At 38.7% G+C, this 14979-nt stretch overlaps 1 protein-coding gene across 21 annotated transcripts in view; it reads left to right on the top strand.

Annotated features, from left to right (window-relative positions):
* The window catches only part of LOC128027753 (protocadherin alpha-C2), an 85901-nt gene that overhangs the window by 28892 nt on the left and 42030 nt on the right, over positions 1-14979 (top strand). For 4 of the 21 annotated variants that reach the window (XM_052615609.1, XM_052615607.1, XM_052615604.1 and 1 more), the window contains exons 1-2: positions 2529-3036; positions 14427-14592. The exons of 7 other annotated variants lie outside the window; for them this stretch is intronic. In XM_052615609.1, the coding sequence (XP_052471569.1) occupies positions 2544-3036; positions 14427-14592 (659 nt within the window). In that variant the 5' untranslated portion in view covers positions 2529-2543. Of the gene's footprint in view, positions 1-867; positions 3414-5093; positions 7590-9259; positions 10443-10997; positions 11375-12325; positions 14804-14979 lie in introns of those variants that run through there. 10 more of the 21 variants (XM_052615584.1, XM_052615585.1, XM_052615595.1 and 7 more) reach the window with 8 other exon arrangements.

Here is a 14979-nt window from a genome sequence, read left to right as displayed (position 1 = left end):
AGGGTTATTATTATTATTATTATTATTATTATTATTATTATTATTATTATTATTATTATTATTATTATTATTATTATTGTTGTTTTTGTTATTTATGAGTGGTAATTATTTATGATTATTATTATCTATGACCACTTATACATAATAAGACCACGTAATAAAGCATTTTGGATGTTTTCATGAAAACTTTGTTCTTGTCATTTTACAGTAAAAACACTAATATTCTGTATATAAGTTATTGTGCAGATCTTAAAGGCAAGATATGACACTTGTAATACATTATAACTATGGGAAAGATCATTTATTGTAATTTAAGTGGATGCAACATGTTCATTGTGTTATAAATAATTATACTCTTAACATCTATAACCACAAATAAGTATTATAATACACTAAAACTGTCCTTATGATTATTTATAAATGATACAACATATTATATAAATGTATGTATTATTCATTCATTATAATGCCTTAAGAATAGGCTTATGATATATTATAAATACGGTCTTCATAGGTGTTTCTAACATATCTCTTAATATGAAAAATGTATAGAGAATATGCAAATGCAAACTAGTTCGTGTTTTGGTGACGAAAATGTCCCCATATCCTCTCATATATTGGACACACCAATAATAATAATAATAATAATAATAATAATATTAATAATAAATAAAATAATGTATTAAATTATCAGTTTAAACATTACAAATAACTGCATTTTTTATATGATGATCTGTTTGTGGTATTATGTTTTTTGCTGGATATTTATTCATTAATCCGCGTGGTGTCACTATAGCCCGTTGAATTTCGAGCTGTCTCCGGTGTCTGGAAGCCCCTCCCGGTTTAAGTTGGGAGGAGATTTCACACGGCTTTGTTTCAGACAGACTGGACGTTTAACAGAGTGTACGAAGGACTCCTGTTTTCTCTTCGCTAAAATGGAATATCGTCTAATATTTCTTTATTCGCATTGATGAACTTGGAATACGGTCTTTTATTTCGTGGATACTGCACGGGATTCACTGGATGTAATGATGTTTGCGCCGTACAGAAGGAAATCTATTGTGGCCTGTATCGTGCTCGTTGTTTTAGAGTGTTGTTGGGACGCGGTATCAGGGCAGCTCTCTTATTCTGTATCAGAGGAGGTGAATCTGGGAACATCGGTGGGAAATATCGCTAAGGATCTCAACCTTAATGTTCAGGAACTGGAGTCGCGCATGTTTCAGATTGTCACGGGATCCAAGAAAAAATATTTCGAGGTAAATCTAAAAACTGGGTTTCTTTATGTGAGCGAAAGAATAGACAGAGAGGAGCTTTGTGCCAAAGCACCAAAATGTACAGTCAATGCAGAAGCGGTTATCAACAATCCACTGAAGCTTTATCAGATAGAAATTAATATTGTGGATGTAAATGACAATTCTCCTTCTTTCAGCGAGAAATCACAAACGCTAGAAATAGCTGAGACCACTTTGCCTGGTGTTAGATTTCCTCTCCATCACGCTACAGACGCAGATGTTGGGAAAAATTCAATAAATACTTACAAGCTTAGCGCAAACGACTATTTTTCTTTAGCTGTGCACAAAGGAGGAGAGCAGAGTGTGTCTGCTGAATTAGTGTTGCAGAAAGCTTTAGATCGAGAGAAACAGCCTGTGATCACGCTCACATTGATCGCTGTAGACGGAGGAACCCCATCTAAAACAGGCACATCTCTTATAATTATCAAAGTTTTAGATATTAATGATAATGCTCCTGCCTTCAGTAAGCCCTTGTATAAAACAACCGTCTTTGAAAATGTGGCTATTGGAACGACAATTGTGGTGTTAAATGCGACAGACTTTGATGAAGGTATTAACAGTGATATTATTTATTCTATAATTAAAAGAGATCAGAATAAAATCCTGCAGATTTTTGAAATTGAGCCGAATACCGGTACCATCACAGTTAAAGGCAATATAGATTTCGAGAAGAACAATGCATTTGAGATCCGCGCACAGGCCAGTGACAAAGGACAGCCTCCGATGTCCACACACTGCAAAGTCCTGGTGGAGGTGATGGATATTAACGACAACGAGCCAGAGATAATCGTGACGTCACTCCTCAGTACAGTGAAAGAAGACTCCAGTATTGGCACTGCTGTCGCTCTCGTGTCAGTGATTGACAGGGACGGCGGCAAAAACGGTGTAGTTAATTGTGTTGTGTCTAACAAAGTGCCTTTTAGACTTGAGACGAATTACAAAAATTCTTATTCTCTAGTGGTAGATAAACCTTTGGATAGAGAGCGCGCATCTGAGTATAACGTGACTATCACAGCTACAGATGAAGGGACTCCGCCTCTCTCTAGCACCAGTGTCATTACTATACACGTTTCTGATGTGAATGACAACGCGCCGCGCTTTCCAGAGCCCGTCATTAATGTTTATGTGAAAGAGAACAGTCAGATTGGAGCTGTTATTCATACAGTATCTGCTTTTGATCCTGATGTAGGTGATAATGCCCGAATAACATATTCTTTAGTAGAAAGCTCGAAAAGCGGCCCGGTAACATCCATGATCAACATAAACTCTGATAGTGGAGATATACACAGTTTACAATCGTTTAACTATGAAGAGACAAAAACGTTTGAGTTTAAAGTTCAGGCCACAGACTCTGGTGTTCCTCCGCTCAGCAGTAACGTGACTGTAACTGTTTTTATCCTGGATGAGAATGACAACAGTCCCGGGATTCTCGCGCCCTATTCCGAGCTCGGTTCCGTTAACACGGAGAACGTTCCCTATTCTGCTGATGCGGGCTACTTTGTGGCCAAGATCAGGGCTGTAGATGCAGATTCTGGTTACAATGCGCTGCTGTCTTACCACATCTCTGAACCCAAAGGAAACAATCTGTTCCGAGTCGGAACCAGCAGCGGGGAGATCAGGACTAAGAGGAGAATGAGTGACAATGACCTGAAAACTCACCCGCTGGTCATTTTGGTTTGTGATAACGGAGAGCCCTCACTGTCAGCGACTGTGTCTATCGATGTTGTGGTTGTTGAAAGCGCAGGTGACGTCAAGACCACATTCAGACATGCGCCGATAAGGGAGGAGAGTTTCTCGGATTTAAATCTGTATTTGCTGATCGCCATTGTGTGCGTGTCCGTCATCTTTTTACTGAGTCTCATCAGTTTGATGGCTGTAAAATGCCACAGGACAGACAAGAGTTTGGGCAGGTACAGCACCCCGATGATCACCACTCATCCTGACGGGAGCTGGTCTTACTCCAAATATGCTCAGCAGTATGACGTGTGTTTTAGCTCGGATACACTGAAGAGTGACGTAGTGGTTTTCCCTGCGCCATTTCCGCCTGCAGATGCAGAACTGATCAGTATTAATGGAGGAGACACTTTTACCAGAACACAAACACTTCCTAATAAAGAAAAGGTAAGGCTAGTTTCTTGAAGCGCATATATTTACATTGAGTAAATATCAGATAAGTTTTTATTTCATCATTATTATTATTATTATTATTATTATTATTATTATTATTATTATTATTATTATTATTATTTCTTATATAATTTAGCATTTGCTCACGTTTAAGGTCATAGGCATAATGAAGTTTAGAACTTTTATTATTATTATTATGTCTAATTTCTTATTCTATTGTCTTTCTAATGTATTGTTTTTTATGCTATTATTCAACTTTTCATCAACAATATGTATTGCATTATGTTTCTATATGGGTATAAATCCAGTTTTGATCTATTGTATAGGCCTAACATGTTTTCACAATGTTTATTATTATTATTATTATTATTATTATTATTATTATTAATTTATTTATTTATGAGTTTATAATATGACAATACAATATTTTACTGAATTTGTATTGTGCCAATTTGAATTATTGACAAGTGTCATTTAACAAAACTTGAATATTATGTGGCATTAATCATAGTTCTGATTTAGATTTTTTTGTTGATGTTGTTGAATATTAAACATTTGAGATTTAACTCAAAAAATAATGTCTGCAGTCTGACAAAGAACAGCAGAACCTATTCACTATAATCAATACTGTCTACACTGAATGTGAAATTCCCAACAGCAAACTGTTTCCCCCTTATTCCTGACATAGTCCAATCTCTTGCAACGGGCGCTTTGTCTCTTCAAGCTGTCGTGTCCGTATATATACACGGTGTTGTGCCGCGCAAAATCCAGTGTAGGAAATATCACTGATTATAATCAATGGGCTCTGCTGTCTTTTTTGCTCTCATTCGCGTTCTTTGTAGACATGGTGGCATGCTAATCACTTTCACACCAAATGTACTTCACACTTTCACACCAAATAAAAAAAAACAAAAACCAGAGTCTGTTTAGACAAATGTTTCACATGGTAAGAATGCTAACCTAGCATATAAGTATATAAACCATAATTTGATTCGAACACTCACCAGAAAACTACGAATTGGCCAAAATGCTTCCTTTGACTTTTCGGAGATCATCTCTTCCCTGTGGATTACCTCTGACCTACTTTCTCTAAGATCAGAATTTCTACTTATTGGATTTTAGAATATTGAATTTAATTTTACAAATTTCCTCTTCATCTTGAAAACTTGAACGTTTTATATATAAAAAAAGGATATTTGCAGAGTAAGATTTCAGAACAAACAATTAGGTTTTTGAAAATACATGTCTACAACTCTGCCATCAAAAATATTAAGTTGTGTTAAATAAAAAAAATAATAATATTCAAGTTAAAAAAAATCAGATTCAGAACTATGTTAAATGCCACATCATCTCCAGTTTTGTTAAATGACACTTGTCAATGATTAAAATTTACACAATACGATTTAAATTTGTTTTGTCATATTTTACGCTCCATAGTTTAGCTGGTGGCAATCAGTAACATCTTATTTTTATCAATATCTGATTAATTTTCTACGTTATCCTATTAAAATGATATTTGTAATTTTGAGATCAGAAAATGTTGGGTATTTTCAAGCATTGAGCATGTTTGTCCACATGGTGTCAGTGGCAACCCGTGTAAATTATTTTGTGTCTTTGTAAAGCTCCTCCTTTGTTTGGGCAGGGATCCTCGCCTCGTCAGAGGTCTTTGTTCGAGAGGACAAGGCTGCCTTAGAGTTGCTATGTCGGTGTCTTTGCGAAAGCAGTAAGCCTATGGAATATATGAATGATATATTTTTTGTTTAATCGACAGTTTTAATAACAAGAGGAAATATGGACCTAACGGATGATAGCTGGAGCTTTAAATGGATTATTGTTGTGTTTTTCTTTAATAACTGGAATAACGCAAACGGGCAGATCATGTATTCTGTGTCGGAAGAGGTGAACACAGGGACCACGGTAGGAAATTTAGCAAAGGATCTAAACTTGAATATACAAGACCTTGAGAGGAGAGGATTCCAGGTCGTCACAGGACCTAACAGAAGATATTTTGATCTAAATGCAAAGAATGGTATTCTCTTCGTTAGAGAAAGAATAGACCGAGAGGAGCTGTGCGGTCGGAGCTCTAAATGCGCATTAGAGTTGGAGGCCATTGTTAGTTCGCCGATGAACATATACAGATTTGAGGTAAATATTTTAGACGTTAACGACAATGCACCGACATTTCGCACCTCAAATTTGTATCTTAATATTTCTGAACAGACATTTCCAGGGCAGAGATTTACATTACCGAGTGCATTCGATCTCGATGTTGGAGTTAATTCAATAAAAAGCTATAAACTGACTCCTAATGAGCACTTTTCTTTGGATGTGCAAAGCGGAGGAGATCAGAGTGTATCTGCTGAATTAGTGCTGCAGAAAGCTTTAGACCGAGAGAAACAGTCGGTGGTCCAGCTCACACTGACCGCTGTCGACGGAGGAAAGCCTCCAAAATCTGGTACGACGCAGATCATAGTTAATGTAGTAGATGTGAATGATAATATTCCTGTGTTTGACAAGCCACTTTATAAAGCGAGGATACCAGAAAATTCACCGCAAGGTGCTTCTGTGATCACAGTGAACGCGAAAGATGCAGACGAGGGGCTTAATGGTGAAGTAATTTACTCCTTTATAAATCATGATAATGATAACACTGTAAATGCTTTCTCTATCAGTCCAGTTACTGGTGAGATAACCATAAAGGGCCCTATAGATTATGAAGAAACTGCTGCAATTGAAATTCGTGTTCAGGCCGAGGATAAAGGCCAAAATCCGCGAGCATCCCATTGTAAGGTCTTGGTGGAAGTAATTGACTTAAATGATAACGTACCAGAAATAAGCGTAATGTCTTTGGCTAATGAAGTGAGAGAGGATTCGTCTCCAGGTACAATGGTGGGATTAATCACAGTAAAAGATGGCGACGCTGGTAAAAATGGTGTGGTGAAGCTCAAAATAAAGGAAGCTGTGCAATTTAGATTAGAGAATACTTACAAAAACAGATATTCGGTAATGGTTAACGGTCCGCTGGACAGAGAGCGCGCATCTGAGTATAACGTGACTATCACAGCTACAGATGAAGGGACTCCGCCTCTCTCTAGCACCAGTGTCATTACTATACACGTTTCTGATGTGAATGACAACGCGCCGCGCTTTCCAGAGCCCATCATTAATGTTTATGTGAAAGAGAACAGTCAGATTGGAGCTGTTATTCATACAGTATCTGCTTTTGATCCTGATGTAGGTGATAATGCCCGAATAACATATTCTTTATTAGAAAGCTCGAAAAGCGGTCCGGTAACATCCATGATCAACATAAACTCTGATAGTGGAGATATACACAGTTTACAGTCGTTTAACTATGAAGAAACAAAAACGTTTGAGTTTAAAGTTCAGGCCACAGACTCTGGTGTTCCTCCGCTCAGCAGTAACGTGACTGTAAATGTTTTTATCCTGGATGAGAATGACAACAGTCCCGGGATTCTCGCGCCCTATTCCGAGCTCGGTTCCGTTAACACGGAGAACATTCCCTATTCTGCTGATGCGGGCTACTTTGTGGCCAAGATCAGGGCTGTAGATGCAGATTCTGGTTACAATGCGCTGCTGTCTTACCACATCTCTGAACCCAAAGGAAACAATCTGTTCCGAGTCGGAACCAGCAGCGGGGAGATCAGGACTAAGAGGAGAATGAGTGACAATGACCTGAAAACTCACCCGCTGGTCATTTTGGTTTGTGATAACGGAGAGCCCTCACTGTCAGCGACTGTGTCTATCGATGTTGTGGTTGTTGAAAGCGCAGGTGACGTCAAGACCACATTCAGACATGCGCCGATAAAGGAGGAGAGTTTCTCGGATTTAAATCTGTATTTGCTGATCGCCATTGTGTGCGTGTCCGTCATCTTTTTACTGAGTCTCATCAGTTTGATGGCTGTAAAATGCCACAGGACAGACAGGAGTTTGGGCAGGTACAGCACCCCGATGATCACCACTCATCCTGACGGGAGCTGGTCTTACTCCAAATCTGCTCAGCAGTATGACGTGTGTTTTAGCTCGGACACACTGAAGAGTGACGTAGTGGTTTTCCCTGCGCAATTTCCGCTTGCAGATGCAGAACTGATCAGTATTAATGGAGGAGACACTTTTACCAGAACACAAACACTTCCTAATAAAGAAAAGGTAAGAGAGCAAACACGTTATTCTGTTTGCTGTGTTTTAGAGCTGCTGTTTTATTTTCTTGCATTATTCTTGCTGTATATGGATTACACACACGTGTGTGTGTGTGTTTGTGAAAAGTGGGGACATCCCATAGACGTTATGGTTTTTATACTGTACAAACTATATATTCTTTCGCCCTACCCTACACCTAACCCTAACCCTCACAGGAAACTTTGTGCATTCTCAAAAAAATAAAAATAAAATAAAAATAAATAAAAAATAAAAAATGGGGACATGGGTTGTGTACTCATACGTCACACTCTCCTTTTTTATACCTGTGTTATACCCATGTCATTATACAAAGTTGTGTCCTGATATGTCACAAAAAAAAATGTCCCCACATATATGTATAACGTGTGTTTTTGTGTGTCAAACTGAGGGAAATTTACTTATTAACCATTATTTTTATATAATTTAAATGTTTCTGTTGCTCAAAAGCTTAAAATGTTATTATTATTATTATTATTATTATTATTATTATTATTATTATTATTATTATTATTATTATTATCGTCTTTTCCACTTACGCATTCTGTCCGTGTTGCTGAAAACGTTAAAGCAAAAATACTATTGACCTATTGTTGGCAATTAGTAGGCTTATTTGCTATTTGATTCTCATTTGCATTCACAATATGATCTAAATATTTTAATTTGCATGTGACTTCTGCCCAGTCTCCTCCTCCTAAATAATTTGTGCTGTCCATGGTGCTGATAGCGTTGACCATAAATGACATCATGATCATGCATTTCACACCGTTGGCTTGATTTATTTGACCCTTTCCAATGTTGCTTTTGTTTAAAAATTTCGTTTGGCTGTTTTTAATTGTAGCATGTCAAGAACATGAGCGTTTGTGTTTATGGACTTTTTAAAACTCACTTCACGCTGATTAAGCCATGAATAAATATAATGTTAGTAATGAAATATATATCAATTTTAAATAATTTTATTTTAAAATAATTTTATTAATTAATTTATAATGAAGTCGTGCGATTTCATTAGTTTGTCCAGAGACATTTTTGCTGATGTTCAGCAAAATGGAGACAGACTTTGTCCAATTCACTTCAAACATATTTACCCTCTCAATATTTCATTGTAATTTCCATACTACCTAGGTATAACCACAAGGTGTCATCAGCGACCTGAGTAAAATTATCTATTTTCTTTCTCTTTCTCTCTCTCTCTCTCTCTTTGCGAGACTCCTCCCCGTTTTGGGGGCAGGACGTTTGAGCTTCAGAGGTCTTTGTTCGTGACAAGCCACAATATAGATTTTCTGGATCGCAGTGCAGAACAGTTATTTATTTTACTACAGCGGTTTGTGGATGTTTTAATGTTTTTAGTTTTTCTGTGGATGTGCTGCTGACTGATCATGGCGAATTCACTAAAGGAACGAAATATATTGTGGATATATATGACTGTATTTTATTTTCTTTCGAGGATATCTTCCGGGCAGATTGTGTATTCTGTGTTGGAGGAGGCCAGTCTGGGGACTACAGTAGGCAATATAGTAAAAGATTTAAACCTTAATTTGCAAGAACTGGAAAACCGTGGATTTCAGATCGCTTCTGGACCCAACAAGAGGTATTTCGATGTAAATATGAAATCGGGAATACTTCAAATTAAAGACAAAGTAGACAGAGAGGAGCTATGTGATCGTAGCTTAAAATGTTCCTTAGAATTGGAGGCCATTATTAATTCGCCATTGAACATGTACCGATTTGAAGTAAATGTATTGGATATAAACGACAATTCTCCAACATTTCACTCTTCATCGTTACAATTAAATGTATCTGAAGCGGCATTTATAGGGGAAAGGTATGCATTACCAAACGCTTTTGACGCGGATGTGGGCAGTAATTCGGTAAAGAGCTACAAACTCAGTCCAAATGAACACTTTTCTATTGATGTTCAAAGCGAAGGGGAACAGAGTGTGTCTGCTGAATTAGTGCTGCAGAAAGCTTTAGACCGAGAAAAACAGCCGGTGATCCAGCTCACACTGACCGCTGTAGACGGAGGAAAACCTCCGAGATCAGGTGCAATAAGTATAATTGTTAATATCATAGATGCAAACGACAATATTCCTGTCTTTACAAAGTCTCTTTACAAAACACGAATTCCAGAAAATGCTCCCATTGGAACTTCCGTTATCACAGTACACGCGAGTGACGCGGACGATGGACTAAATGGAGAGATTGTATATTCATTCACTAAACACGCCAATGATAAAAATATCAAGTCATTCGCAATCGATCAAGTTTCTGGTGAAATAACAGTTCATGGTAAATTAGACCACGAATCAAATAATGCTTTTGAAATACGCGTGCAAGCGAGAGATAGAGGTCCGCTTCCAAGAGCAGCTCATTGTAAAGTACTGGTCGAAATAATGGACATTAACGACAATGTTCCTGAAATATCTGTAACGTCTCTTGTTAATGTTGTGAAGGAGGATTCACAAAAAGGGACAATGGTTGGTCTGATTACGGTAAAAGATGATGATTCTGGCGAAAATGGATCTGTAAAATTGAAAATAGTCGATTCTCTTCCGTTTGTATTACAGAACACTTATAAGAATAAATATTCTATGGTTGTTAACGGGCCTTTAGACAGAGAGCGCGCATCTGAGTATAACGTGACTATCACAGCTACAGATGAAGGGACTCCGCCTCTCTCTAGCACCAGTGTCATTACTATACACGTTTCTGATGTGAATGACAACGCGCCGCGCTTTCCAGAGCCCATCATTAATGTTTATGTGAAAGAGAACAGTCAGATTGGAGCTGTTATTCATACAGTATCTGCTTTTGATCCTGATGTAGGTGATAATGCCCGAATAACATATTCTTTACTAGAAAGCTCTAAAAGCGGTCCGGTAACATCCATGATCAACATAAACTCTGATAGTGGAGATATACACAGTTTACAGTCGTTTAATTATGAAGAGATAAAAACGTTTGAGTTTAAAGTTCAGGCCACAGACTCTGGTGTTCCTCCGCTCAGCAGTAACGTGACTGTAAATGTTTTTATCCTGGATGAGAATGACAACAGTCCCGGGATTCTCGCGCCCTATTCCGAGCTCGGTTCCGTTAACACGGAGAACGTTCCCTATTCTGCTGATGCGGGCTACTTTGTGGCCAAGATCAGGGCTGTAGATGCAGATTCTGGTTACAATGCGCTGCTGTCTTACCACATCTCTGAACCCAAAGGAAACAATCTGTTCCGAGTCGGAACCAGCAGCGGGGAGATCAGGACTAAGAGGAGAATGAGTGACAATGACCTGAAAACTCACCCGCTGGTCATTTTGGTTTGTGATAACGGAGAGCCTTCACTGTCAGCGACTGTGTCTATCGATGTTGTGGTTGTTGAAAGCGCAGGTGACGTCAAGACCACATTCAGACATGCGCCGATAAAGGAGGAGAGTTTCTCGGATTTAAATCTGTATTTGCTGATCGCCATTGTGTGCGTGTCCGTTATCTTTTTACTGAGTCTCATCAGTTTGATGGCTGTAAAATGCCACAGGACAGAAAGGAGTTTGGGCAGGTACAGCACCCCGATGATCACCACTCATCCTGACGGGAGCTGGTCTTACTCCAAATCTGCTCAGCAGTATGACGTCTGTTTTAGCTCGGATACACTGAAGAGTGACGTAGTGGTTTTCCCTGCGCAATTTCCGCCTGCAGATGCAGAACTGATCAGTATTAATGGAGGAGACACTTTTACCAGAACACAAACACTTCCTAATAAAGAAAAGGTAAGATCATTTTTATAAAAATTGAGGAAAACACATTATTCCCTTCGCTGTGGTTTAGAACTGATGCTTCTTTTCTTGAAATTTTAGTGCTGGTTATCATTTTTTTCATATCAAGATTGAGGGGAAGACATATTTTATTTATATTGAGCATATGTTTAGAATGTAGTTTTGGCGTGGTCGTCTATTGCGCTAAGGTCCTCTGTCCGTGGTGCTGAAAACGCAAACATGAAATCCGATGTTCTTTCATCCTAGATTGTCGTGCATAAATTTGAGCGAATTTAGCCTTTGTTTCGTTTGCGAGCTATATATCTAACTGCTGTCCTCTCTGTTGTCTTGGCTGTTTATTGTTTTGCTGTGATTACAAAATATTGTAATTATTCATTTAGAGTGCACATATAGATTAGTGTTTACTCTTACAGTAATATGTATTTGGACCTGTTTGTAGTACTGAAGACTTGGCGCCCAAACATCAAGATAGCAGATTTTGTCACATCCGATTATAAGACCTAATTTTTCTTGTCGTCAGAATCACATCATTTATTTGTTGCAATACAGAACAAATAATAATAATTTAAAAAAAAAAGAACAGTAGAGAGATCAGTATATTTGGTAAGTTTGGTATAGTATTTTTTAATGAAACTTAATTTTCCCTGATTGTTATTGTATTTAAATGCAGTGTGAACTGACAAAACTTACAAACATAAAACAGTATGCAGTTTTGTTTTTTGTGAGTTTTCATTTTCCACTAATAACACTGTTCAACAATATAAGTCAATATTTTGAATTTATTCTATTGTGATTTTAAAGATATTGGCTCCCTTCTTACTGAATTATCTTTGCCTCAATTTGTCCGCGCGGTGTCGTTAGAGACCGAGATTTTATCTTACCTCAGCAATGCAAAGCTCCTCCTCAGTTAGGGAGGATTCAGTTTATCATGTGGGGCTTTTGTTCGAGAAAGGGCCCAGTACAGTCTCTGTTTTTGCAAGAGCTGTGAGGAATTACGGCGTTGTTTGGTTAATACCGAATGGATGAGACCGATTTATTGAAGGAATTATGAAAATGCCGAAACACGGATTTAAATGGTGGATTTATTTTATTGCAACGTTTTCAATTTGGAATATTGCCGATGGGCAGATTGTGTATTCGGTATCGGAGGAGGCTGATCCGGGAACCACAATGGGAAATATAGCGAAAGATCTGAACCTAAATCTTCAAGAATTAGAGCATCGTGGATTTCAAATCGTTTCAGGCCCAAATAAGAGGTATTTCAGTGTTGATTTAAAAACTGGTGTTGTTCTCGTCAAAGAGAGAATAGACAGGGAACAGTTATGCGGAAGGAGCAAAAAATGCTCTCTGGAATTAGAAGCCATTGTTAACTCCCCCTTAAACATGTATCGACTGGAGGTGAATGTTTTAGACATAAACGATAATTTTCCTACCTTTAAGTCCCCAAAGACGGAACTAAATATTGTAGAATCAGCCTTCCCGGGAGAGAGATTTACATTACCAAGTGCGTTTGACGCGGATGTGGGCAGTAGTTCGGTAAAGAGCTATAAACTGAGTCCGAATGAGCATTTTTCTCTGGATGTTCAGAGCGGAGGAGAACAGAGTGTGTCTGCTGAATTGGTGCTACAGAAAGCTTTGGACCGAGAGAAACAGCCGGTGATCCAGCTCACACTGACCGCTGTAGACGGAGGAAAACCTCCCAAATCAGGAACATCGCAAATCATTATTAATGTTGAGGATGTTAATGATAATATTCCCGTTTTTAGTAAATCTCTCTACAAAACACGAATTACGGAAAATGCGCCCCAGGGCACATCTGTTGTCACGGTCCATGCTAGTGATGCTGATGAGGGTTTAAATGGAGAAATAATATATTCATTTATAAGCCATGATGAGGATAGTGTGGTAAACGCTTTTACCATTGATTCTGTCAGTGGTCTAATCTCAGTTAAAGGGATTATTGATTACGAATCTAGCAATGCTGTAGAAATTCGTGTCCAAGCAAAAGATAAAGGCCAGAAACCAAGGGCTGCTCATTGTAAAGTTTTAGTTGAAATTGTTGATGTTAATGATAATGCACCTGAAATTTCCGTGACATCTCTTGCTGAAACAGTGAGAGAAGACGCTGCTGCTGGTACAATGGTGGGATTGATCACTGTTAAAGATGAAGACGTAGGAAAAAATGGCGCAGTGGTTCTTAAGTTATGCGATTCTGCATATTTTCGTATACAGAACACTTATAAAAATAAATATTCTCTGGTTGTGGATGGATCTCTAGACAGAGAGCGCGCGTCTGAGTATAACGTGACTATCACAGCTACAGATGAAGGGACTCCGCCTCTCTCTAGCACCAGTGTCATTACTATACACGTTTCTGATGTGAATGACAACGCACCGCGCTTTCCAGAGCCCATCATTAATGTTTATGTGAAAGAGAACAGTCAGATTGGAGCTGTTATTCATACAGTATCTGCTTTTGATCCTGATGTAGGTGATAATGCCCGAATAACATATTCTTTATTAGAAAGCTCGAAAAGCGGTCCGGTAACATCCATGATCAACATAAACTCTGATAGTGGAGATATACACAGTTTACAGTCGTTTAACTATGAAGAGATAAAAACGTTTGAGTTTAAAGTTCAAGCCACAGACTCTGGTGTTCCTCCGCTCAGCAGTAACGTGACTGTAAATGTTTTTATCCTGGATGAGAATGACAACAGTCCCGGGATTCTCGCGCCCTATTCCGAGCTCGGTTCCGTTAACACGGAGAACGTTCCCTATTCTGCTGATGCGGGCTACTTTGTGGCCAAGATCAGGGCTGTAGATGCAGATTCTGGTTACAACGCGCTGCTGTCTTACCACATCTCTGAACCCAAAGGAAACAATCTGTTCCGAGTCGGAACCAGCAGCGGGGAGATCAGGACTAAGAGGAGAATGAGTGACAATGACCTGAAAACTCACCCGCTGGTCATTTTGGTTTGTGATAACGGAGAGCCCTCAATGTCAGCGACTGTGTCTATCGATGTTGTGGTTGTTGAAAGCGCAGGTGACGTCAAGACCACATTCAGACATGCGCCGATAAAGGAGGAGAGTTTCTCGGATTTAAATCTGTATTTGCTGATCGCCATTGTGTGCGTGTCCGTCATCTTTTTACTGAGTCTCATCAGTTTGATGGCTGTAAAATGCCACAGGACAGACAGGAGTTTGGGCAGGTACAGCACCCCGATGATCACCACTCATCCTGACGGGAGCTGGTCCTACTCCAAATCTGCTCAGCAGTATGACGTGTGTTTTAGCTCGGACACACTGAAGAGTGACGTAGTGGTTTTCCCTGCGCCATTTCCGCCTGCAGATGCAGAACTTATCAGTATAAATGGAGGAGACACTTTTACCAGAACACAAACACTCCCTAATAAAGAAAAGGTAAGAATGTAAATATGTAGCTAAATACGATGATTTTTCTTTTTTTCTTGTCTTTTTTATTTATTTATTTGTTTTTATTTTGTTAGCCGCTGCTGCTTTTTGCTGTCCATGGTACTGAAACTCTTTACTGTTATTGATCATGCGTGGCTTTGCGTACCATCTAGGTGTTTCAACTG

The sequence above is a fragment of the Carassius gibelio genome, chromosome A14 (assembly GCF_023724105.1).
Source record: "Carassius gibelio isolate Cgi1373 ecotype wild population from Czech Republic chromosome A14, carGib1.2-hapl.c, whole genome shotgun sequence".
Taxonomy (NCBI): domain Eukaryota; kingdom Metazoa; phylum Chordata; class Actinopteri; order Cypriniformes; family Cyprinidae; genus Carassius; species Carassius gibelio.
This window is presented reverse-complemented; position numbering and strand designations above follow the sequence as displayed.